The 27,010-nt window shown below is 32.2% G+C and overlaps 4 protein-coding genes and 1 long non-coding RNA gene across 12 annotated transcripts in view; 2 read left to right on the plus strand and 3 right to left on the minus strand.

The window, feature by feature from the left end:
- Positions 1-6,029: 6,029 nt before the first annotated feature.
- Positions 6,030-8,710, minus strand: LOC105155023 (histone-lysine N-methyltransferase SETMAR). The gene is made up of 3 exons (XM_011070896.2): positions 8,690-8,710; positions 7,770-7,929; positions 6,030-6,766 (listed from the first exon to the last, which is right to left on the minus strand). The coding sequence occupies exons 1-3, from the start codon at positions 8,708-8,710 to the stop codon at positions 6,030-6,032; spliced, it is 918 nt and encodes a 305-aa protein (XP_011069198.2).
- Positions 8,711-9,650: 940 nt separating this feature from the next.
- On the plus strand, positions 9,651-15,122 carry LOC105154984 (regulation of nuclear pre-mRNA domain-containing protein 1B). 2 transcript variants are annotated; one of them, XM_011070826.2, is made up of 6 exons: positions 9,651-9,805; positions 9,971-10,294; positions 11,240-11,541; positions 11,809-11,940; positions 12,715-12,990; positions 13,550-15,122. In XM_011070826.2, exons 2-6 carry the CDS (start codon positions 10,144-10,146, stop codon positions 13,697-13,699), a joined length of 1,011 nt encoding a protein of 336 aa, XP_011069128.1. In that variant the 5' UTR covers positions 9,651-9,805; positions 9,971-10,143; the 3' UTR covers positions 13,700-15,122. The 2 variants fall into 2 exon arrangements, with proteins under 2 accessions (XP_011069128.1, XP_087268979.1); XM_087412853.1 differs by lacking the exon at positions 9,651-9,805 and having other exon boundaries at positions 9,888-10,294.
- LOC147907659 (uncharacterized) lies at positions 12,233-13,697 on the minus strand. Its single transcript, XR_015547230.1, has 2 exons — positions 13,607-13,697; positions 12,233-12,895 (listed from the first exon to the last, which is right to left on the minus strand). It is a non-coding gene; the product is annotated as an uncharacterized LOC147907659 (long non-coding RNA).
- A 334-nt stretch (positions 15,123-15,456) lies between the features above and the next one.
- Positions 15,457-16,877, minus strand: Cnep1r2 (CTD nuclear envelope phosphatase 1 regulatory subunit 2). Of its 2 annotated transcripts, none has more exons than XM_011070828.2 (4): positions 16,729-16,877; positions 16,383-16,454; positions 16,042-16,176; positions 15,457-15,963 (listed from the first exon to the last, which is right to left on the minus strand). In XM_011070828.2, the coding sequence occupies exons 1-4, from the start codon at positions 16,784-16,786 to the stop codon at positions 15,809-15,811; spliced, it is 420 nt and encodes a 139-aa protein (XP_011069130.1). In that variant the 5' UTR covers positions 16,787-16,877; the 3' UTR covers positions 15,457-15,808. The 2 variants fall into 2 exon arrangements, with proteins under 2 accessions (XP_011069130.1, XP_011069129.1); XM_011070827.2 differs by having other exon boundaries at positions 16,383-16,672.
- Positions 16,878-20,789: 3,912 nt separating this feature from the next.
- The window catches only part of LOC105154987 (uncharacterized), a 50,063-nt gene continuing 43,842 nt past the window's right edge, over positions 20,790-27,010 (plus strand). For 4 of the 6 annotated variants that reach the window (XR_015547229.1, XR_015547228.1, XM_087412851.1 and 1 more), the window contains exon 1: positions 20,925-21,921. Coding sequence is in view for 4 of the 6 variants with exons in the window: in XM_087412851.1 (XP_087268977.1) it covers positions 21,864-21,921 (58 nt within the window). In the remaining 2 variants the exon portion in view is untranslated. Of the gene's footprint in view, positions 21,922-27,010 lie in introns of all 6 variants that reach the window. The other 2 variants (XM_011070831.2, XM_011070832.2) reach the window with 2 other exon arrangements.

Consider the following 27,010-nt stretch of genomic DNA (forward strand, 5'->3'; position numbering starts at 1 on the left):
TGGTTTCGGACGGTTTGAGCAGCTCATAATATATAATACCTCTTTGATCCCACCAGATGCACAACATAATCTTCGAAGCATGGATATTTCGTTTTGGTGTTGATGGACTTGGTTCATCTAGCATCACCCATGCCTTCAAGCGTTTAGGATTATCATAGTAGATCCATTTTTCATCGACAGTTACGATACGATGTAGAAAACCCTTCCTTTATTGTCATTGACGAAGCATCTCGCAGATGACCAAACGTCTTTTCATGTCTCTCTCTTTCAATTTGTATGGCACCCAATTTCCTTCTTTTTGCACCATTCCCATTGCGTGTAGACGTTTTCCAACAGTGGATCTATCAACATTTATCTCTTTTGCCAACCTATCGAGCAATAAACACGAATCTTCTTTGAGTAATGCTTGCAATTCTGCATCTTCAAATTTTTTCGGTGCACCTTCGCGTTCTTTGTCACGCACGTCAAAATCACCACTGTTGAATCGCCGAAACCATTCTTTACAACTAGTTTTCGATGGAATATGCTCACCGTAAATATCTACGAGCAAACGATGTGTTTCCGCAGCACTTTTCTTTAAAATAAAATAATGGAGTAAAACTTCCCGCAAATATTGCTTTTTGGAATAAATTCCGACATCTTCAACGCAAAAAAAGTTACTCTTTGTTACGCTTCGAACGAATGCCACCTATTGGGCTCAAAAGTTTGGACACACATCTTTCAAAAACATGTCTTGCCGTTCTATCAAACACACGAGCAATGCTACTAACGACATCTTTCTGCAATGGGCAGAAACTTATTCCCATACCCAATAATATAATACTCAGATAGCCATCTATCTATTAAAAAGCAGATTTTTTTTTAAATGTCTGGTACACACTATGCCAACAAAATACCAACAGAATTAAATGTACATAATACTGTATATAATACAAACTGCTAGAAAAAACGTGAAAAAATCTGCAAGCATCTTCAAGATAATGTCGGCAGAATCTGCCAACAATTTGCCTTCACATTATATTGACAGACGATGTTAACAGAACACAAGTCTAATGCGGACGCAGTTGATGACAGACTATCACCATTTTCTGCTCGAACTGATTACATTCGTATTCATAGTCAGGCCTTATAATTAAGGCTTCCTTAATTTTATCTTTAGATACTCTACGAATTATTTCAGTTGAGCATCTAAAATTTAAGGAGGCCGTAAGTAAAAGATCTGACTATGAATACGGACATTAGATTCTTTTCCTCGGAAATTGTTACAAATTGATAAATATAACCACCTTTCTACATTAATGCTTATAGTCCATGCGCAATTAACGACACATTTAAATCTTACGTCCGCATATAACTAAATTTGATCGTGTAGACGAAATAATCTGAATTTTCGGATGTTTTAAATAAGTAAACTTTAATACTTTTAAAAACGAACGTGGTTTATAAATCAAAACTTATGAAAAGAAGAATAAAAACCACCGCACAAGATATTGTTTGTGATATTTAATTATCATTACATTAATAAAACATTAGATGTTTCGGCCACAATCTGGCCATCTTCAATAAATTCACAATATTCTTAAAACGCCAAATTATATATAGCTAACATTAAATTCAACTGTCGTGTAATATAACTATGTATAAACGTGTTCTTTCATCATGTGAAGGTGCCTCGTACAAAAATGTTAAATGCCAATTGTCATCTTATGAAATATGTAGAACAAGAATTTCCAGATTCTAATTTAACAAATTAACCTATCATTAATATCTTTTAGTCGAAATATATGAGAATAGAATCGTTACCTGTTTTACAGCAAAAAAATGATAAATCTCAAGTACATCACAAAGATGGAAATTTGTCGTGACATTGTATATTATTATTTGTCATATCATATATGTTACACTATTTATATATATATGTGTGTCAAAAGTTTAGATTGTTCTAGAATTATTTATTAAGTGTGAGAGAGATCTTTCTTAAGTATTTATTATGTATTTTGATTACACGAGCATTAACATGTGTAACGTAGAAAATTTTTTTGACTTCATTAAATTTAATTTCATTCATGCTTGCTATTAAAGAAATGTATAAGAACATATAGGACGAATATTAATATAAGAATAAGAATTCAGTTTTTAAAAACGTGTCTGAAGGAACGTCTAAATCCGAATCATATGGATAAATTTACACCTAATGACAATAATAAGCTGTTTCACTCTTCAAAAGAAAAAATTGACAGACTCAAATGCAATTTTATATTCAAATATCTACGGGTAGAGTTACAAGATGCATATAAACATTTTGAACAGATAAAATTTGAAATGTTCAGCATGTATAGACAGATAGAGAAAATTCTACCATTCAACATATTCAATTCTTTCTTTCGTAGACAAGAAACTAATTTTAATAGAATGTGGGGGAAAGAACAAGAAAGAATTAATAATAAAATCAAAAACCTGCGAACGAGTCATACTAGGTGGGGTGAAAAGTAACCTCCTTGGGAATGAAAAAAATTTTTTTCTTATGCAGAATCTCGCCCAAAATATGGCGTGTTCGCTCAGTACTAATCTTTGTAGCATCTGCTAGCTCGCGCACCTTCACTTTCCGGTCAGCCAACACCATTTCATGTATTTTTTTGACATTTTCCTCGGTCCGCATCGGAGGGCCTGCCGCTGCGGACTTCATCGGTAGTGGAGTTGCGGCCACCGCGAAACTCTCGAAACCAATATTTGACGGTGTAATCTGACGGAGTATTAACCACATAATATTTATCCAACTTTTCTTTTGTTTCCTTCGCCGTTTTGCCTCTCAAAAAATAATTTTATGAGAGAACGAAAATCGTTTTCGCAAACACGTCAACAACAATCAGCTCTCAAAACAAAACTAAGGGCAGTATCGCACTGCCACTTGGCATGTCTGCCTAAATATGAACGGACTACAAGGCACCATAAACTTTTTTGCAGTAGTGGCGCATTCTGGCGGTCAAGAAGGTTACTTTTCACCCCATCTAGTAGTTTCAGAGAAGAAATGAAAATTGGAAATATTAACATAATGCTCGTGTTAGATTCTAAGATGAATAGCGATACCCTTAGTGCACCTTTGAAGTTAAAGAAAATTACAACTAAAGATATTGCGGCCTATGAACGACAAACATCTTATAAAATTAATATTTGCCCGGAAAAATTTAAAACAAATAACAAGTACCATAGCAATAACGAGTACCAACGAACAATGGCTAATAAATCTCAGTGATACTAAGATTCCAGAGAAAGGCAAAATCATATTACAATTAGGTCAGCAATTTAATTTGCCTAATAACGTCATCAGCAAAGAAAAAAGTGTGCTCGAGTTCATTAAACATGTTGAGTATAACCTTTTCAGAGCTGATGATGAAATTTGTAAATCGGTTACGAATGAAACTATTCAAATACTTAATTCAATAAATAATTGTGACATAAAATCGTCTGGAAATAACATCATACGAGAAGGTGTAAGGGAGGTAAAACGATTCATCCCGGAGAATCCTGACATTTTAATTACCAAAGCTGATAAAGATAATACAATTGTTATTATGAATCGTGAAAGTTACATAGGGAAAATGTATAAGATTCTCAACGATCAGAGTACATACAGTTTAATAAATAAAGATCCCACTAACAAAATTACAACGGAAATTAGTAACTTATTAAAAAATTGGAAAAATAAGGGGTACATTGACCTAAATCTATACAAAAAATTGCATGTATTGGACGGCGAACTTCCGCGTTCTTATGGACTGCCAAAAATTCATAAGGAAGGTCATCCGCTAAAATTGATAGTAAATTGAAATACTTGTAGTTAGCTGCATAAACAGTGCTTTTTATCCATTGGTGATCTTCTTAAAAGATATTATAGATAATAATAATAGAATTTCAGTTACGTAAAAAACAGTTTTGATATTGTAAATAAACTCAATGGAAAGGTAATCGATAAAAACTTCAGTATTATATCATTTGACGTGGTCTCAATGTACACGAACATTCCGACCGATTTAATAGTAAAGAGTATTGAACGTAGGTGGAACTTAATCGAAAACAAGACTTGGATTCCTTTACATGAGTTTATCAAAGCAATTATAATTAAAGCAATTATGATTATATTAGGTGTTGGAATTAATTCGTAGCGTTTTACAAGTGATGGGAAGTACTTTCATTAATGTATTTTTTAATGCTCATGTGAAATAAATAACATTCTTTCATTAAAAACGCTACGAATTAATTCCAACACCTAATAATTAACTCTACATTTTTTAAATTCGACAAAAAAATATTTAAGACAGATTTTTAGCATACCAATGGGCTCTCTATTGTCCCCTACATTAGCGAATATTGTTCTACAAAAATTAGAATTATTACTACTAATAATCTCGTCTTTTTATTTCCGTTATGTTGATGACATTGTATTAGCGGTGCATAAAGATAACGTGGAGAATGTTCTGGAATTGTTTAATTCATATCATAAACGGTTAAGATTCATAGTTGACTTTAACGATGAATATGGCATTAATTTTTTAGATGTTAAACTAATAAGACAAGAAGGAAGAATCATCTTCGATATTTACAAAAAACCTACTAATTCAGGGAGATATTTAAATTATTTTTCGAATCATCCGTTAGTCAAAAGGGATCCCTTCCACAAAAGGGATGTAATCATCGGGCAATTAAATAGAATATTACTTTTATCCCATCCAAAATTTCAGGAAAAAAACATCTCTGACTTAATTCACATTCCGTTAATGAATGGTTATCCTCTTAAATTTATCTTTTCAACAATAAAAAATAGAATTAAAACTTTAGAAAATAGATCTAATTTAGATAAAAATGGTGAGCATAATAATAACGAAAGCGACTCAAATTTTAATTTAAAGAAAAAATTTTTCAAATACCATATTTAAATAAAGTATCGGAAAAGTTCAAAAAACTATCACATATTCAGGGCTTTAATATCGCTTACAAACCTATAAACAAAGTGAATAGATTTATAAAAACGGGAAAAGATCCTTTGCGTAAAGAGGACATTGTGGAATGGTTTATAAAATTAATTGTTTAAATATTGTGAGTCTTCTTATGTTGGCCAAAACAAAAAGGAAATTAAAAACTCGTATAAATGAACATAGAGCTGACATAAGAAGATCCACTTTGGAGATGTCAGGTTTCGCGTCATCAGTTGAATGCATGAATTGAATTGGGATAATATCAGAATTTTAGACACAGAACAATCATTAATGAAAAGAAGAATCTCTGAAATGATACACTAAAAGCCAAATAAGTGGGATCAATAAGCAAAGTGACACTGAAGGTTTGCCCGATGTTTATCTGCCTTTTCTTAAGAAAGATCTCTCTCACACTTAATAAATAATTCTAGAACAATCTAAACTTTTGACACATATATATAAATAGTGTAACATATATGATATGACAAATAACATATAATGTTACGATAAATTTCCATCTTTGTAAAGGATGTACTTGAGATTCATCATTTTTTTGTTGTAAAACAGGTAACGATTCTATTCTCACATATTTCGACTAGAAGATATTAATGATAGGTTAATTTGTTAAATTAGAATTTGGAAATTCTTGTTCTACATATTTCGTAAGATGACAATTGGCGTTTAACATTTTTGTATGAGGCACCTTCACATGATGAAAGAATACGTTTATATTGGGTCATTTAAAAAGTATCCGTGGTTTTTTATTCAATTTTTGAATGAAATTTTTCTTTATTGAAAATCAATTTTAATCAAGTATATATTGGCCATTATTATCTATAACCTTTTGCCATTTTTCGGGTAATTTCATAATTCCATCCGTGTAGAACTTCTGTGGTTTATCGACGAAAAACTTTTTCAAGTGATTTTCGGCAGCTCTTTTGTCGGCCAATGTTTTTCCATCAAGAGAGTTCTGCAGAGATCGAAACAAATGGTAGTCAGACGGTGCAAGGTCCGGGCTATACGATGGATGCATCAAAACTTCCCAACCAAGCTCCCTCAATTTTTGGTTATCATAATTTTTGGCGTCATCAAAGATGTGTGTGGTCTGGCGTTGTTATGATGGAAGACAACACTTTTTCTGTTAATCAATTCTAATCGTTTTTCCTTAATCGCTTCCTGTAATCTATCCAGTTGTGAACAGTAGAGCTCTGAATTAACCGTTAGGCCATGTGGTAACACCTCATGATGGACGACTCCCTTCCAATCCCACCATACACACAGCATCACCTTATTTGCCGTCAATCCAGGCTTTGAAGTCGTTTGTGGTGGTTCGCCGCGCTTACTCCATGATCTTTTACGAACGATATTCTTGTATTTCACCCATTTTTCATCGCCCGTGATGATTTGCTTCAGAAATGGGTCGATTTCGTTGCGTTTTAGTAGTATTTCGCTGATGGAAATTCGATCAATCAAATTTCTTTGCGTTAATTCATGTGGCACCCAAACATCGAGTTTCTTTGCGTAGCCAGCCTTTTTCAAATCATTCCAAACTGTCACATGGTTGATTCTTAGTGCATTGATTATCTCCTGACAGCTCACATGCCGGTCTTGCTCGACCAGTTGCAAAATTTCATCGACTTTTTCAGTGACTGACCGATCAGAGCGAGGTCGATCTTTGACATCAAAATTTCCAGAACGAAATTGAATAAACCACTCCTGCGTCCTACGTTCACTTACAGCATCCGCGCCGTAAACTTCACAAATTTTTCTGCATGTTTGTGCTGCGTTTTTGCCTTTTTTGTAGTAAAAAAGCATCACATAGCGTATTTCTTCAGAAATTTCACTCATTTTCAAACCAATATAACTTTTGACACGATTGATAAATCACCAAACTTTGTTTACAAAAAATGTAACCTAAAATGTCATCTTTCAGACGCGCGTTCGTTTGACACAATCGGATTAGTGTTGCCCGATATATGACCATCAATACCATCTAGTGACAAAAAACCGCGGATACTTTTTAAATGACCCAATATATAGTTATATTACACGACAGTTGAATTTAATGTTAGCTGTATGTAATTCGGCGTTTTAAGAATATTGTGAATTTACTGAAGATGGCCAGATTGTGGCCGAAACGTCTAATGTTTTATTAATGTAATGATAATTAAATATCACAAACAATATCTTGTGCGGTGGTTTTTATGCTCTTCTTTTCATAAATTTTTAGTATTTTTATTTCAAATCTCCGTGGGAAAAAATGGTGATAGAATGTACGGATCTTGGAGTGAGAAATGCGAGAAAGCGTAAATATTATTCAGCAAGCTTCCAGGAGGCTAACGTTGTGGTATTTCAGATAAGTTTTGCCTTCCCTATAAATTTCACAAATTGCATTAAATAAAAAACAATTGTTTTGTGGATTTTTATTACATTTTTCAAATATTAATACCTATTATAAACACGTTACAGTGAAAATGCACGAAAGGTTTCGTAGCAATATGTTACGAACAGAGAGAAACCTGAGAGAAGACATGATGACCCAAAAATCCCAAAACGTGTAACTGCAAAATGTTGCTGTGCACTACTGTCCTCTGACAAAGTGGATGTAAATTACATAGTTCACTTTTTTTAGAATACATTTTTTAAGGTTAGAGATGATAAATCGATATTTAGTACTATAGGGTTGGCCATATTCGACGGAAAGATGTTTTTTTTTTTCAATCATGGGAATCGTCCATTTTTCAAGGCTAAAGATGATAAATCGATATTTGGTTCATATTATCGTGCTGTATGTACAGGGTTGGCCATATTCGACGATATATCCTAAGTAGATGTTGCTATGTAGTTTGTCATCCTTTGTCAGAGGGCAATAGTAGCGCGGCAGTATGTAGTTACGTTGCGGCTGCTGTGCCCAATGTGGCGCCGAGTGTGTCTGGGCACCGGCAGCGATGACCAACTAATAGCGAAGGACAATTGGCGGGAAATCATTAGGTTTGCGAATGAATGTTAGTCGTTGATTCTGATTCATATGCCATAAGGCAGTTTAATACAAACTTATGATTATTTAGCAAATATAGATTACAAAGACAGAGACGTGATTGCAGGCGTAAGGCGACTCGGATACTGGTATCGGTTGCTAGATTAGAATGCGGGAAATTAAGAAAATATACACTACGAGTACTTATCCGACGACGTTAACAATTACCGAAAGACGTGAACAGTGATCGGTGTCGATCTCGCAGTGAACAGAAAGGGATTCCGAACCTTACCGAGTCTTAACTTACTAATTATCGTAGAGGCTTACACGAGGTCCGCACGCAAAACGCCATGACACCAGAGAGAGTGAAGGGAGGAACAGCCGGAAAGAAGAATCAACTCCAATGTCGCGACGAACGCTTGCAGCGCCGCAACTAACGCTCGCAAGCATTTTGCGGTTACAGGTTTTGAGCCATCATGTCCTCTCTCAGATTTCTCTCTGGAATAGTGAATCTGTGAATTGGTGTGTGTGTGTGTGTGTGTGTGTGTGCGTGCGTGCGTGCGCGCGCGCGCGCGTGTGTGTGTGCGCGCGCGTGTGTGTGTGCGTGTGAGAACAACCGTTTCATAGTGTAGAAGGCGCGAACGCGAAATCGGGCTATCAACTGTCAAATTGTGCTGTTTCCGGCCGATATCCGACACTTGACAATGACGTCCTTCCGCTCTTATGTCTTAACTCTTACTAGGAGAAACTCTAACCACATCATTCTCGCAGTTTACATGATAGGTTATCAGTGTTGTTAGACAGGCCGGGTTTCAAATGCATGCGCGTCCAATGTAGCTTCAATAACGTACCGATCATTAGTAAATAGGAGATTATCGCCGTGTAAAATTTTTTTTTAAATGTTGAAAATTTTAATATATTGGGTCATCTAAAAAGTATCCGCGGTTTTTTGTCACTAGATGTGTTGACCATCAACACATCTAGTGACAAAAAATCGCGGATACTTTTTAGATGACCCAATATTTTACATATTTTACATATGTATACATATATAATATATAGAAATATATTATATGTATATATATATGTATATATTGGGTCATCTAAAAAGTATCCGCGGTTTTTTGTCACTAGATGTGTGTTGATGGTCATATATTTAGTGACAAAGTATCGCAGATACTTTTTAGATGACCCAATATATATATATAAAATATGTATATATATATATATATATATATATATATATGTGTGTGTGTAAGATATATTAAAATTTTCAACATTTTCAACCCTAAGTGATTAATGATCTCCTATTTACTGAAGTGACAGTACTGAAGCTACATTGGACACGCATGTATCTGAAACCCGGTCCATCTAACAACACTGTAGGTCACATCAATTTTACATAAAGAATACTCCATTCTTCATGCAGTTTTAATGATAATTTACATCTTCCTGTTACTGTCAGAGCATGATGTCAAAGAATAACGTCTTTATTCTTAGGGACTTCGCATAAGAAAAGGAACAGAGAACAGAGAATAAGAATTTTAATCTATCAGAAATAATGTATTGTGGAATACACAGTTTCTGATAGGTTGAAATTCTTATTCTCTGTTCCTTATTTCTTTTATTCTGTGGAGCATACAACTTATTATTCTTAGATTATGTGTGTTCAATTGTGTGCGTAAGCGTATACGAGAGGAGTTTTGCGATTCGAACGCCGCCTATCGAGCAATACCAATTCAGAAACCTTATTTTGACCACACTTTTCAAAACTTAGTTCGACCTCCTATTCTCTATACTCAATGGTTAATACAATCGAATGCCATATTTACCGACAAACACGAAGGAGAGCAAGGTTTGTATTAGTCTTGTGATTCTTTGCCGGTGGCGAAGGCAAAGACACCTCACTGCGTTTGCGCAAGACGTACGTCTCTGTCAGTCTGTCCCTTCGCTGCCATCATATATATGTATGATATATGACATACGTACATGCATACAACATACGTTGCACTTAATTCAGCTGTGTCCAGTCTGCACCAGTCTGCACCGAACCGCACCGTCCATACTCGTGTTACTCGTGTACGCGTGCGTTCATATATCTGACGACGGTGGAAACGAGACGACGCGGTTCTGTCCATAATCAAGACTTCGTCTGAAGACGCCGTTGAAACCACCAACAGTAGCCGATGCGCAATGACAGGATTCACGGAGAGCGCCTTGGTCAAACGGTTAATGGATCTGAATCCGTCGCAGCAGAGCATCCAGACGCTCTCGCTGTGGCTGATACATCACAGAAAACACCATCCGACCATCGTGAAGATCTGGTACAAGGAAATGTGCAAAGGTACGAGTGACCTACAGGAATGTTCTCAATTGTCCTATCCGCCGAAATCGAAACGTTCTAAGTCTGATGACGCGGAAGGACATCCCTGCGATGCACGTTGTCTCAGGCGAGCGTCATTTCTAAATTTCTAAGTTACAAATCAATTTAAATACGAACGTGAATCGTTGCAATTGTGACCATTTAACATTTAAATAAAAATAGAAATTTAATAAACAACATGTCTTGATCCTTCCCTTATCGATATCTTAAAGGATTAATAACATTTTCGTGCAACATTCACCAAAATATATATCTCTCTACCTAATCTTTAATTGGAATTAGCTTTCCAAACCATAGTTACGTAGTTTGGATAGATATTGATTTCAGTGGATGTTGCTTGAAAACATTCTTAATTGATCTTCAATGTACATTTCTATCAATTTAGATTATCTTCATCTTGATTTAATTTATTCCTTTATCTTCCTCTAATTTTTAGAACTAGCAGAAAATAAAGAATAAATTAAATTAATTAAAGCTGTATTGATAAAAATGAATATAAGACATTGATAAAGGAAGAATGTATTAAAAAGAAATACTATTTACACACTCTTGTCAAATTTCTATATATAAATATTAAATATGTTTTTTAAATATGTTTAATATTGCTATTTCCTTTTAGTTTTTGAGTAAAAATAATAAGAAGAAAGTGATATGCTTAATTATTTGTTATAGAAATACATAATAATTTAATAATGATAATATTTGAATTTATTATAAGGCAAATAAGTGAATAGAATGCTTTAAGGTACATTCAGTTAAAGTTGAAACAAATCATTACATTATAACAATAGAAATATTTATGTAATTTTATATATAATTATTATTTGGTCAATTATAATTTTCCTATGATTTTTTATGCAAAAGGTATTAGCACAAATTTAATATTTCCTATATACATTTTTACAGTGAAAGGCAATCGCAAGTTGACATTTATGTATCTGGCAAATGACGTCATCCAAAATAGTAAGAAAAAAGGACCAGAGTTTGGAAAGGAATTCGAGACGGTCTTGCCTAAAGCCTTTGAGCATATGAAGGGTTTTGATGAAAAAACGAGAGAGCGGTTAAATAGGTTACTACAGATATGGGAAGAAAGAGGGGTTTATGACAAGGCACAGATAACTGAATTTAAAGTAGCTTTTGCAGAATCTGAGAAGGATTCTGCAACACCGCCCAAAAAGAAAGCAAAAGTTGAAGTAGAAAAAATGAAGGTACGTATTCTTAAATCATATCGAGAGCTCCTAATATATAATTAAAATTTTCAGTTTGAAAATAATGGAAGTACATTTGAAGGCGTAGTGATGAAAACAACAGAAGTTATTTTTTAAAAATCTATGTAATAAGATATATTTAATAAATAATTAACTTTTATATATAAAATTTCTCCAGTTCTGATTTATTTTCAAACAAACTAAATCAAATCAAAAGTATGTCATAAACAAAAAGTATGAAGTCTACATGTCTATTGTGCTTTGCAGAAAGAGAAGGATAGGAAAAAGTCGGAGACCGAAGTAGAAGTGGATGGTACCAAAGAACTTCATGTAACATTGAGCCCGAGGACCCCCGGTGGCGATCCACCAGAAACCGAGGAACTCATCAAGGCTTTAATGGTTAATATCAATTATACAAGCAACAATCATGATAAGGAATTTGTATCGTTAGCAATAAAATATTTTGTTCATGTGAAAATACATGTTGAATCCATGAGGCATCAGCAGACGCTTTAACAACTCTGACATCCACCCTATCGATTTTATATACTTTGTTGCTGTTTTCTTTCATAATTCAAATAGAATATGTTTGCATATTCTTTTTTATTCCTCGAAAGCTTCACTTTTACGAAGTATATCGAGCGGATGCTGATTCTTTAATAATCAATGCTTTGCTTCAGTACATGAAATATTATTTTTTTTTGTTGCTCTTAGAATTTTTTTAATTGACCAATTTTTTTATTAATCGCGTTGTAACAACATATGTGTTTTACTAAGTGTCTTCTTTAAGAGACATTCTTTTTTGAAGAATTTTCTGAACTGATATACATTAATACAATAATAAGTGGAACAAATATTTGTTTCATCCAATTTATTGCATTAATGTATATTAGTTCAAAAAATTCTTTGAAAAAAATCATACTATATCTTGTGTAGAATATTTTAATACAGTAAATTGTTTCATCTTTATTTAATTGACAAATAACAAGAAAACAATAATTTATCGTGTTACACTGTGTCATTTGTATCTCTTGCTGGAAAACATTCTTGTTCTTCCTTGTATGGCAAAGTATATTGTATATTTGTATACGAAATGTAGAGTTCTGCGAAACACACAGGCGAGTTATTAGAATGTCACTGCAGATTAACCGAGTTTTCTTTGCTTTTTTTCAGGATTTGGAAAATACTGCGTCTTCAGATGCTGGTGTTAGGGAACGTATCGCGTCTTTACCACCGGAAGTCTCGGAAGTTTCACTGCTTGCGAATCTCGCTGATCGAACTGCTGCGGATCAATTGAGCGCAGCAGTGAATGAAGCCGCTGCTCTTCTCGCTGATTACAATGGTCGATTGCAGGCTGAAATGGAAGACAGAAGAAGACTGCTGACAATGCTACGAGATTACACTCTGGCGCAAAGACAATTACTTCAACAGGCTCAAAGCACTCTAGAAGTATGATCGTCTTTTTTTTTATTATCAGAATAACATCGAACAAATTTACAACCATAATATAAAGTCTCTCCATTTTTGGCCATAATGCAAAGTATTTTCACAAAATGATAATGTTCTATATTTAATGAAAAATAAAACAGTTTTATTAAAAAATATTTACTTTTATAATAATTTTAATATTTTTTAAGTTTTTATTTGGCTTTTATTATCGCTTTCTCCAAGAAAATGCAATAAATTGGAAATTCTTTATATTTATGGCAGTCCTGTCCAATTTTAGTTCCGAAACCAAAATGCAGTCATCGACGCAAATAAAAAATTCAATATGAGTAAGATTTTGGGAATTGTAAAATACTGATACACATCTGAGCGACGCTTATCAACACAGTCCCCAAAACCTTACTCATATTGAATTATTTGTGTCGATGGTTTTGCGTTTTGATTCTGGAATTAAAATTGGACGGGCCTGACTTATGGCCAAAGCTGTTAGCGTGTGCGTGTGCGTGCATGTGCGTGTGTATTATATATATACTACATAGAACTATTCTTTTTTTATGCACAGGATTATAAAGAAAAACTTAAGAAGGTGTGTGCAGTACGGTCGGAAGTAAAATCTCACATTTCGAATCTTCCCGATTTAACGCAACTGCCCGACGTGACTGGCGGCCTGGCTCCTCTTCCTTCCGCTGGTGATCTGTTTTCCATGCACTAGTAGGTTTGGAAGCGCACTTGAGCAAGTGGCGTTTATTATAGTTTATCACTTCGATGTGCGCGAATAGTAGATGAAAATTTATCAAAAGATTCATAATACAGATTTGTACGATGAAATACGAAATTTGTAATTGACGATTATAATCTTAACTTTGTACGGTGGAACATTTGATAAATTCGAGATATATATATATATATATATATATATATATATATATATATATATATTATATATATATACATTATATATATATATATATTATATATATATATGTGTGGTGTGTGTATGTATATGTGTATATACACATATATGTATGTATATATACACATATACATGTATATATGTATAACAAGAATTCCCCTGCATATTGCGTAAAATATGAAATGAGGAAATACTAATGAATGAAACGAAAGTTATTGAGGATAATATTGAAGGTAACATTCGTAACTTTAGTGAGGAAATAAGAATTTTTTATTTATACATATATTTATACATATAAATAAAAAATTTTTACAACTACTACTATTCTTATTGGGAGTACGAACAAATACAAGGATGACAAGAACGTAAAAAAAAATCTACTGTATATTGTAATTCTCGATTTTGTACTTTAAGTGATGAGAATTGCCTAACTCTTTTTTGAATCCTTTTTCGCGAAATAACATACAGTCTAACATCTAAGTAGGCTAACATAAATTCATTTTTATGAAATAAATTGTTACAGAAGAGGAGATATATACAAAATAACAATGTTCCTGCAATGTAACGCGACATATGTCCAAAAACTTAAATATTTCGTAAGATATGTACGATTTATTTTGTATTTTATCAGCGATCTCTTTACCTCGAATTATATTAGATCTGCACGTAATTGGCATCCACGTAATCAAATTTGTGTGCTTGTTACGAAAAGCGTAAGACGTTTAAGAGTGAAATCTACTTTACAACCATTTTGCAAACTCAGTTTACACCCCATTGGCAAAATTCTCGCGAAATTCATAGATTGATCGACTAGCTGACTTTTCAAGTTGATGATAAAGTGTGCATGCATGTATACACATATTTCTGAAAAGTGTTTACTTTGTGCATTGAACTGATTGAACCTCTGTACAATTGTTAGAGTCGCCTTGCAAAATATTTTTCAAATACGCAATCATTGTCCATTGACATGTATATTAAAGATACGAGATCGCGCAATCATTACTGTATATATATATAATACATACTGTAGTCTAGTACGATTTCAGGACTGACAAGAGACTTCTCATGAATATTTGACTGTGAACGAACGATAGTCCGCATAGATTAAAATGTACATGTGACTATTTTAAAAAGACAAATTGCGTAATTGTGCATACTGAAATCGAAAAAGAATATTGTAATGCGGAATATTACTACGAATAAATGTTTTGATCGTTATATACATGTGACTTTGGAATTGTAGTTTTAGGAACTTTAGTCACTTCCTTAATTTACTATCTATGACCAACTCTATCAATGTGATCTCCTGAGACTGTTAATTTTTTAGTTTTATCTTGTGTGACTCTACAGGTAAATTTTCAGAAATTTTCGGAATCGCAATTTGTATGAAATTTTAATCTAATCTCTTACTCTCTATTATAATTTCCTGGATTATAACAATCCTGTAATTTTTTTCCCGAAGACAAAAACGTGAGTGAAATTTTTTATTATGGAAGGATTATAATATTTTCGTTTTTCATGTTTCCTAGGAGGAAAAAAGTTACACTACTGCACAATTACAAGTTAGATTGCTGTTTTATTTTTTACCAAGGTACCTTTAAATCTTCAAAATAGGAAGATATAATGAGATAAGAAATAACATTAATTCAAATTTTAAAATAAAATTGTGTTTCCGAGATTTTATATATGTATTCAGATATCTTCCGTATATATTATATTTACGTACATAAAAATTATATGCGCTATAAAAAGATTATATAATCATTACAGATGCATAACGAGAAGGCTTAACTCATAAGGTTTAAAATATACAGCTATAAATTCTCAGCTCGTCAGAATTTTGAACAATCTTGTATCGCACAAAAAAGAACATACTTGATATTCATAATTATTATTGCTGCAAACATTCTAAGTCTCATGAGGATGAGGTCTCGTAGGCTTCAAGATCAATTTTCCAGTGTCATCACAACTCATGTTGAAATCACCAAGTACACTTCTGGCCCGCTGAGTTATAATACTGGGTGCTATTACCCGTCTATGTACTCCCATCATAAACAGTATCACTGGAAAATGATTTCCAAAATGCAATTGCCATATCAACTTGTACAAAATACATAGGGAGTCAGTCCCTCCATATTTACCTAATATTATACTAGCCATTGTGAAGAATGGATGGTTGTATAAACTCTGCGTGAAGGACACTGCTGACGTGTTGGGATCTGTCAACCAATGCCAAGCACCAATAGCAGTGCAAATAGACATTAAACCTAATAACACTGTAAAAATATTCAGATATATATCATTAATATCAGCAAGTTAAATAGAGCATGATAAATTTCAAACAAATTAAATTTTCAGTATACATAATTAGAATGATAAAACTAGAAAAAATTTAAAGAATTATTATCTATTATGTTATAGCATTTTATAAATATGCTATTATAAATACATTGTAAACACACATAAAAATTAAGAAACATACTTCTCCATCGCGTAGTAGCTGGTTGTAGGCTGGCGATAACTTCAGTAAGTCGTCTTTCGAAAGCTTTCAGATCTGAAAGTGTGAGAAGCAGTTCAGCTTCAAAGATAACAGTAGTACACCTCAAAACCGACGAGTCATTTATTTCAATCATTTAAATCGAATGTCATTAACGCCAATTGAACTTGACTGAATCGTCTCTTGAACTTCAATTCGGAACAATGGTCAAAAATGACAAGAGTCGTTAATCGAAGATAAGTGATATACACTGGTGCTGGTGACAGATTGTTTATCTGTAAACCGGTTTTAAATACAGCGTGATATTTAACATCATCTTAATGTGCTTTACCTTCGCATACTGTTTGATCTAACGACATAACTTTTAATGACAGAATCAGAATACGCATCTGCTTGAGATCAGAGAAAATCTATCTACACTGATAGTTGATAGAATTGACGGATAAATACAGATTGCAAGTAAACAACATTGCATTGAATACATACATACGAGTAATGCGAGTCAACTAAGTGCATCGATTGCATGGATGTATGAATATCTGAACGGAGTGTAAAGCCAGTTTATGAGCAAGGGAACTGAGATTCGCGCGGGAGGGGGGGTCAGCCATCTTGTCTGGCGATATTTTAGCGCTCTATTTGAAAATCGATATATGTATTACGGTATTATTTGTATTTTCAGTGCAAAAAAGTATGATTTTGTGTGAGGCAAAGTTAATTCGACGGTTATGTGCATTTAAAAATAATTTTCTGTTTTATATTAAAAAAAAAAAATGAATATATACGAGTCTGTCCCAAAAGTATCCGACCTACCTCCATTTTTCGGCGCTTGGCTTATTCTTCGTCATCCGGTTGGTGGCATCCTTCGAAGTAGTCCCCATTTGATTGAACAACACGCTCATATCGATGCTTCCGCTTCCCAAAGCAGTCTTGAAAGTCAGTTATTGGAATCGCCTTTAGTGCATTCGTCGCATTGGTTTCAACAGTCTTCTTGTCGTCGAATCGATGTCCTTTAAGCGGCATTTTCAATCGAGGAAATAGCCAAAAGTCGCAGGGAGCTACGTCGGGACTGTACGGAGGCTGGCGAAGCTGTACAACACTGTGTTTTGATAAATACTGTTGCACAAGGTTTGATGCATGCGCTTTTTCGGTCATTTTTAGCTACTTAAAAATCCGACGAACGTGAAAAACACACTGTAAACAAATACACACTGCGTATGAACTATACGTCCTACTAGTGTCGGCGACCAACCGATAAGTTCGTAAGGTCCTACTGTTGACGTGCCTGCCCGGTAGAGATCGCTAGAACACTTTGGCGCGAAGATATAAATGCAGGTCGGATACTTTTGGGACAGACCTCGTATATCCATTATTTCTTTTAATATAAATCGAAAATTATTTTCAATTGCACGCAGCCGTTAAATGTTTACAAATCAAGTAATTAAAAAAGGGGATATGAGCCAAGTTATTTTAATACTGAGAGAGAGAGAGAGAGAGAGAGAGATAATATAAAACTAAATTTCATATAATTGAACATTTCGACTTGTATATAAAATCATAATTAACGTTACAAAGAACCGGTAATTGCAAGTAGTATCAGTTAAGGTCTCATAAAAATCCTAATAAAATCCAAAATCATGTTAAACATTATTAATATAAAATATGCAATACTCGAATTTTATATATAATACTCGAATTTTAAGTTTTATATGACTGTAATTGTTATTCATAATTTACACTAGAGAGCTTCGCAGGAAGAAAGTGCAAACTGTATCACGTAACCCGTCTCCTCTGATTGCGTATTGACATCAAAGTTCCATAGGAATGGAAAAGATTGGAGAAAACTGGTCACGTGATTCCCGTTCTGATTGGATGTGAGCATTCACGTGATGCAATTTTCTACTCTCTGTGAGGCTCTTTATTATACACATATGGAAATGCATCACCACGGATTACAAAATATCAAGGCACAGGCATATATTGAAAAATTAACAGGGCTTAATCTTATTTCAAATAAATTTATTTAAAATATATATTTTAAATAAAGAAAAAATTACAATGTTATTTAATATTTATTATTTTAAATAACTTCTTCTTACTTATTTTTTATTTAATATTTTAAATACGTTTTTGGAATGTATTTTATATTTTTTACTTTAAATAAATCGTATCAGTTATGTTACCGATCCGTTAGTAAAAATGATGGTTATTAGTTATATAAATTACAGTATATTTATAATGAAGTATAGCATGTGTGTGGTATACAAGATATACTCATATATGATATTTCAATTTTTCACTTATAATTCGAGAAGGATTAATATTATTAAATATTAATTATAGTTATAATATAACAAAACTGAAACATTATACTTATAAATATATATTATAGTATATTCAAATAAATAAAATCATGAAAATATTTTGTATTTACTATTTGAAATGTTTATTTAAACTATACGTATATTTCTTATTTTAAATTTTAAATAAAGTTTCGAAATTTTTATTTAAAATAAGAAATCGCCTTCGAAAATTTATTTAAAATAAAAGACAAGTTATTTTTTTATTTTAAATAAAAGTTATTCTATTAGGTGTTGGAATTAATTCGTAGCGTTTTACAAGTGATGGGAAGTACTTTCATTAATGTATTTTTTAATGCTCATGTGAAATAAATAACATTCTTTCATTAAAAAACGCTACGAATTAATTCCAACACCTAATATAATTATTCTATATTATTAGTAATTTTTAAATAAAATAAATTTTTTTTTAATTTTATATAGGACTCATGTATCCCTTCGTGGTCCTTCTAGCTTAAAATGATCCAAGCATCATTTTTTACGCTACCTTGATGAAAATGTAAAACTTGTCGAAGCTTCAAAGAAGTGTGAACAAAGAATTTTAACATTTCTTAAACACTTCATTGACTTTCTATTGACTCTTAGTGGTTTCGAATATTTATATACGCTCCACGAACTCTCCCCAAACGCTCCGTAAAGTGTGCTCAAAACACATCTGTCACATTTCTTCACACGTTTAAAATTTTTTTTTTTTTCATTAACGTTTCTCATACGCTCCTCAACGCTCCGCAAAGAATACATGGAACGTACTGATATACTTCCTAAACTTCATGCATTAGTACTTCATCTATGCTTCCTAAACGTTCGGTAAGAAGTACATGGAACATTCAAATATGCTTTGTGTACGCTTCCAGTATATAGAGATAAAAAAATTTATTTTAAAACCGAGCGTCATTGAACATACAGCAAACGTAAACGAAGCGTCATTGAGTAATACGCGGTACCGCCACCAGATGGACTTAGCGAGAACTAATTTCTCGAATTTAAAAAACCGCACAGACTAGGATAAAAGATGTAGCATTGAAAAATTTTTCAATTGTGTTCTAATGAAATAATTTGAAGCAAGTCCTTAGGGCTCCAAGAAAAAAAGGATAGCACTTTTTTTTAGATATTTATCGAATAAATGAAATATATCATTTGCTTATCAAGGACCTCGATTACATTTAATTCGTCTAAGAACTCGACGATACTCTGTTTACGTTCTCTAGACTTCCTAATCAAGTTCTGTTTACATTCAACGAACATTCTGCTCGTACTTGCTGAAAAACTTATACTTTTCTAAACTCTATACTTTTATTTATGTTTCTTTAATGTTAGTTGACGCTTCCTTTACGTTTCATGTTCCAATTTTCACTTCTTACGAGTTTCATTTACGTTTCTGTTACTCCCTCCTTACATTTCCTTTACATTCTAATTAATGCTTTATTGACACTCGCTTTACGTTTTATCTTCATTAGAGAGAGCGACCGTTTTTTCACGCGTCTACTAGCGTCCTTATATTAATTAAAAATATACTTAATAATATATCTTTCAAATTTTAAAAACATTCATTGCTTATTTTCTTTGTAAAAAATTTCCAAAAATACCTTTTATATTTTGAATCATTACAGTGTTTTCCCCCCTTAAAGTCCAATGAACATTTCTTCAATCCACTTTTTTGGTACTTTTCTTTTCGATTTATTTCCGGAAGAAGTCTTCACGCTTCAATGACGGGGAAGGCCGGCAGAAATATGATCTCTGACCGCGAAAGTGGAGGTCATTATCCCTTATCGCGATACGATCAATATTATCGATCCTGAGAACACGGTGCTAGGAAGTGCGACTCGCGCGTGACAGTTCCTATGGAAACCCGCGATCGAATTCGCACCCCCGTCTCTTGGACTTCTTCGATAGCCGCTATCACGCGCGATCCCCGCAGTAGCACAAATATTGACGCGGTGAAAGGCCGCAAAACTTTGCGAGTCCGAAGAACGGCTATGTTCCGGAGGATGAGATTTCATCGTCGGAAGAATTTCGGATTGTCTTTTAACTATTGACAAGAGAGAGGAACGCTGTCGAGATACCATTCGCAAAAATCTTCGTGACAATGGAATGTTTCGCATGGGAAGAAATCGGTTGATAGTGGAAACTCGAGTCGCGATTCATCATCGGGGCGATTTCCGACCGGCCGAGAGGTGTGCAAAAATGTTACACGAGGTAGCCTACCTCGATTTTATTCGATTCATTTCATTTCAAAGAATTTCATTTCAAAAAAATCATAAGGGGTAAAATGAGAATTCATTTTCTAAAATATCAGTTAAATTATAATAGATTTTAGATATTTAATAATAAAATTTTCTATAACAGAATTATAATGCCGATAAATTTAATTAATAAATAACAATCTCAATTAATGTCTGACAATAAGAATCTGATTGAAATTTTTCAAATCATATTTTAGTGCGAAAAAATTTATTTTAGAAAAAGAACAATAAAAATTGAAGTTAAAACTTCAGATTTTGCATGATATATCTTTTTTACGGGTAGCTTCAATATTAACTCCTTCAAGTATAAAAACTTAGTATACATCGTGCACTTGATACAGTAATTAGTAACTTTCTATTGAATTAGCTCAATTTCAGTGATACGTGTAAATATATACACGATATGTGTATTTAATTAATCATTTTGATGCATATCAATTTAGTACATCATTCTTTATCGATGAAATTAAAATAATATTTAATAGAAAGTTACTTGTTAGTACATGTATCAAATGTACGATGTAAACTAGGCCAAAAATGTACTTCAAGATATCACAATATGATATGATATTAAAATCTCACGATAAAGATTCGAATCGCGAAACTGTGCGAACGAATTTATAGGAATTTACATGATTTGTTGAATAAATGACAGGGGGAGTTTTGAGTGTGTATGTTTCGAAGTATTGCTATCAATGGAAATTTCCGCTGACCGTTGCTAATTCCCGAATAGATAGGCAGTCGAGGATATCAATAATTATGGTTTTAGTTTAGAGAACTTAGTTTAGGATCCTCTTTCGCCTTTTTCTATCGTCCATTGTTGCTGCCGCATTTATTACGTCTTCCCATAAAAATCGTGTACGAGGATGATTGGAAGGACATCGCTGCTAGAACAAAAAAGACTCCAGTGGGCGAAAGAAAGGGGTAAGTAAACTAACAATCACTTATACTAATAACAATTACTTACAAATTACTTACAATTGCTAAGAAATTGATGAACAAAGTATTTACTAAATTCTGTATTTTTTAGATCGGTAGATAGAATTTTAGATAGATTTTTTAAAATTTCAGTCTAAAAATATTAATATTTTGTTGTATATTAAATTATATTTTTATTTTTTTATAATAATATAACATTTACTTTAGTTTTTTTAATATAATCAAATAAGTGGAAATATCAATACATGAACAAATAATGTATATAGAATTATTCCTTTTATAATAATAGAAAATTTATCAATATGTAAATAAATAAACAAATAAATGAAGAATTGAAAATTTGTCAAAGCAAATCTTGATGCTTATAATGATATTTTTGCGTAAATTTCACTTTGACCGAATAAAGTTTTCGCCTTTTCGCTTATTTGTTATTTTTTTTAACTTCGTCCATACATATAATATGTATATTAGACTGATAAGAAGAAAAAACAATTTTCTTTTTAATCGGCCTTTTAGCTAAAAAAATTTTCATTCCATGTCAAAAGAACACCCCTAAACTTTCATTAAAAAATATTAAGATTTAGAGGTCACTAATGAATGATTTTTAAATCAAAGTTTCAATTTTCCTTAATACATGTTTGATTTGATGTAAAAATAGCTTATTCCGGATTTTAAACGGTACTGTATGTGTTTTTGGTCACTGAATGATGCAATAATTCATTTAGTTCTATATGCCTTAAGAAATACAATCCGATTAATGTAAAAAAATGACTAAATTTCGAATTCAAAATCGATTTTCGTAAAGTTTCAAGCATCCAAATGAGTCGTTATGCCCCTCAAATTGTATATCTGTTCACTCAGAACAAAATTCAGTTGAAATTTTCGTGGAATCTCTCACAGGACCTTTAAAAATTGCATTTAACTGGATAATAAAATATTTTTAAGGATAGAAAGAAAATTTTTTTACAAATTCTCAACTATATCACTTGTGTGTTTTAACATCCTCAAATCAAATGCCTCAATTTGATGATAAACAATTCTTCTTCAATCTTTATTAGAAAATGAAATGAGTGCATAATACTATAAAAAAATATAATTTAATTAAATATTTATATGTTTATAGTAGATTAACAATTATGTAAATATATAATATATACAGACATTTCGACCTTTTCACATCAGATCTCTTCAGTTTAATAAAATAAAATTAACGCAACTATTTTACATTTCAAACTCTTTGTAAGATCGAGATCATATCGAGATTCCTATATTTCGAACATCTTCAATTGTCATAAATGAATTTATCCATAATCTCTTGTGGTGAACGTTAGTTATATTAGTGTAGTATCAACATGAAATATCGAATGCCACACCTAAATATCTCAACTCCTAAGATTTTGTTACATGCTATGATTTGAATGTATAGAATTTTTTATTTATTGCTCCATCAGAAGTAAAAATATGTAAATTACTAATACGAAACATCTGTATGTACGTTTTCATAATTGTTAGTCTATAAACATATAAATATTGTATAGCACGAACAACAAGTGTGCTTTGCCTTTTTACAATTTCATTATTTGAATTTTATTTATTGGAGCCTATTACATTGTGATTTGATTTTAAACTTAATCAAATATTATATAATTGAATAAATAAAATAAACTGCACATTATGTATATTTTTTTATCATTAAAAGTAATAAAAAAGGCTCTGTACTTATAAACAAAAGGTAGTATAAAAGAAGGGCAAAGAGCCAATAACGTATAAAAGAATTATAATTTAAATAAGCAAAACTAATACAAAACAATTAAAATAAAATAAAACAAACGTTTCAACTCCAATCGAGTCAGTTTCAATGCAATCTTACAATAATATCAATATCGTTCTAAATTAAAAATTCGTACATAATCTTACAATATTCTTACAATTCCTTAATATAAAATTTCTTCTTTCTGTGTAATACGCTGCGAGTCATTTTTATCAAGAATTAACAAAGTCATAAGAAAATTCTAGAAAAGTAACCGTAAACAAAAAGAATTAATATTAATCACATAAAAATTAATAATGATAATGTACCTTAGTAAATCTGTTAAGAGTCCAATAATACACAACGAAAAAAAAATGTAAAATGTGTCCATTTCATGATACAATGAAATAGTCTTTTTAATTTATTATAAGCAAATTCGCAAAGCTAACAAGCATCTGACTTACACGATGTCAAAAAATGAAATGTCAAGCAGAAAAACATTATCGAGAACGGAAAACGGAAAAATAGGGGGAAAAGGAAAGAAGATGTTAGAAAGAAGAAAGAGAATGTATAATGTCAGAATACAAAGACTCCGTGTCATTTTGTCTATTAATCCCATGCTTCCGTTTTTTAATATGGACCATTTCAGATATCAATCTTTTATTGTATGAAGGCTCTACATCTAATATTTCTCACTTTATCCCATTTAAAGTTATGATTCTCCTCAATACAATGGTTGGAAATCACTGATGGAGATTTTGAACTTATATTGATATCAGAAACATGTTCATGCAATCTGGTCTTTAATTGTCTTTTAGTTTGGCCAACGTAACTGGCATCACAATCCTCGCAAGATATTCTGTAGATCACATTTTGATTCTGAACGTGTTCTAAATCATCCTTTCCTCTCCTTCTGAAACTTCTTAATGTGTTAGGAATAGTAAAAGCCAATTTACAATTAAACATATTAACAATAGGTATAAATCTTTCGGATATCGTATTAACATATGGAATCGTAAAAAACTTCTTCTCAGTGTCATCCTTATTCTTATTCAAATTATTAATCTTATTAATATGATATTTGATTCTATTATGAATAGTCGAAAAAATAAAACGTAACGGATATTCATTCTGTAAAAAAATCTTAATAGCGTCAATCAAATTATTTTGTTGGAATTTCGGATGACACAAACAAAAAATCTTATCCACGACTCCATAAATTACACCTCTTTTATGACAAAGTGGATGGTGTGAATGGAAATTAAGAAATCTGCCGGAAAAGGTTGCTTTACGGTATATATCAAAAATGAGATTCCGTTCTTCAATAATCAACATCGTATCTAAAAAACTTATTTTTCCATCAAGGCCAATCTCCATAGTGAACTGCAATCTAGTGTGTAACGAATTAAAAATATCCAAAATATCACAAATACTCTCAGACGGAGTGGCTAAGATAATATCATCAATGTATCGATAGTAAAATAGCAGTCGACAAGGCAGCATTCTAATAGTCATTTTTTCAAAGTCCTGCATAACAATATGTGCAACAACAGGTGACAAAGGTGAACCCTTGGGGGTCCCAAATATCTGCTTGTATATTTTTTTATTAAAAATAAAAACCGTCGAATTTAGAACTATCCGAAAGGCAATCAAAAATTCATCCAAAGGAATTTTAATCTTCTTGGATATAGTATCCCACCTTACAACCACACTATCAGATGCCAAATCTATAGGTATATTAGTAAATAGAGATACCACATCCAAGGAAACCAAAACAGAATCTGGTTCCAGTTTAACATTCTTAAGTTTATTAATCAAGTCAAAGCTGTTTTTTATGAAACTAGATGTCTCTGGTATAGAATCTGTAATAATGTTATGCAAGAACAATGATAGATATTTATTATATAATGGGCTATTTAAAGATCAGACAATAATTCTCAGAGGATAATTTTGTTTATGTATCTTCGTCAAACCATAAGCTCTAGGAATGATCCCATCAGTCGTACGCAACCTCCAATACATCAAGTCATCTATTAACCCTTTTCCTTTCCACCTACTAAGCAAGTTACGTAAATCACTCGTAAGTTTTTTTGTAGGATCTTTAGTTATTAACTCATATGTATTTTTATCCGAAAATATCAATTCCATCTTGGATATGTAGTCTAATTTATTTTGAGCAACGGTGACATTATCCTTATCAGCTTTGGAAATTAATATTTCAGGATGATTTTACAAATAATTTCGTTGTCTTAAACCAATCGAATAATAACTTGTCATTCGAGCTGGTCCTAAGAAAATCATTCCGAAACTTATCCATAATTGAAACACTATTATTTCTAACAAAATTAATTATATTATTCCGACGGCGAATAATATTATTCTCAATATTCTTAATAAACTCTATCAATGTTTTATCAATATTCTGCTATTTTACTATCGATACGTTGATGATATTATCTTAGCCGCTCCGTCTGAGAGTGTTTGTGATATTTTGGATATTTTTAATTCGTTACACACTAGATTACAATTCACCATGGAGATTGGCCTTGATGGAAAAATAAGTTTTTTAGATACGATGTTGATTATTGAAGAACGGAATCTGATTTTTGATATATACCGTAAAGCAACCTTTTCCGGCAGATTTCTTAATTTCCATTCACACCATCCACTTTGTCATAAAAGAGGTGTAATTTATGGAGTCGTGGATAAGATTTTTTGTTTGTGTCATCCGAAATTCCAACAAAATAATTTGATTGACGCTATTAAGATTTTTTTACAGAATGAATATCCGTTACGTTTTATTTTTTCGACTATTCATAATAGAATCAAATATCATATTAATAAGATTAATAATTTGAATAAGAATAAGGATAACACTGAGAAGAAGTTTTTTACGATTCCATATGTTAATACGATATCCGAAAGATTTATACCTATTGTTAATATGTTTAATTGTAAATTGGCTTTTACTATTCCTAACACATTAAGAAGTTTCAGAAGGAGAGGAAAGGATGATTTAGAACACGTTCAGAATCAAAATGTGATCTACAGAATATCTTGCGAGGATTGTGATGCCAGTTACGTTGGCCAAACTAAAAGACAATTAAAGACCAGATTGCATGAACATGTTTCTGATATCAATATAAGTTCAAAATCTCCATCAGTGATTTCCAACCATTGTATTGAGGAGAATCATAACTTTAAATGGGATAAAGTGAGAAATATTAGATGTAGAGCCTTCATACAATAAAAGATTGATATCTGAAATGGTCCATATTAAAAAACGGAAGCATGGAAATGGGATTAATAGACAAAATGACACGG

The sequence above is a fragment of the Acromyrmex echinatior genome, chromosome 13 (genome assembly GCF_024713525.1).
Source record: "Acromyrmex echinatior isolate Ae372 chromosome 13, ASM2471352v2, whole genome shotgun sequence".
NCBI classification, from domain to species: Eukaryota; Metazoa; Arthropoda; class Insecta; order Hymenoptera; family Formicidae; genus Acromyrmex; species Acromyrmex echinatior.

Coding starts and splice junctions, on each gene's coding strand:
- LOC105155023 (XM_011070896.2), bottom strand. CDS start 8,710: ATGTGGTTAGAGTTTCTCCTA. Junction 7,930..8,689: donor TGTGGTTAGAGTTTCTCCTA/GTAAGAGTTAAG, acceptor CTTCGCTATTAG/TTGGTCATCGCTGCCGGTGC. Junction 6,767..7,769: donor CGTCGAATATGGCCAACCCT/GTACATACAGCA, acceptor ACTACAAAAAAG/GCAAAAACGCAGCACAAACA.
- LOC105154984 (XM_011070826.2), top strand. CDS start 10,144: ATGACAGGATTCACGGAGAGCGCCTTGGTCAAACGGTTAATGGATCTG. Junction 11,542..11,808: donor TTGAAGTAGAAAAAATGAAG/GTACGTATTCTT, acceptor TGTGCTTTGCAG/AAAGAGAAGGATAGGAAAAA. Junction 12,991..13,549: donor AGGCTCAAAGCACTCTAGAA/GTATGATCGTCT, acceptor TTTTATGCACAG/GATTATAAAGAAAAACTTAA.
- Cnep1r2 (XM_011070827.2), bottom strand. CDS start 16,533: ATGATTGAAATAAATGACTCGTCGGTTTTGAGGTGTACTACTGTTATC. Junction 16,177..16,382: donor AGCTACTACGCGATGGAGAA/GTATGTTTCTTA, acceptor ATATTTTTACAG/TGTTATTAGGTTTAATGTCT. Junction 15,964..16,041: donor AATGGCTAGTATAATATTAG/GTAAATATGGAG, acceptor ATCATTTTCCAG/TGATACTGTTTATGATGGGA.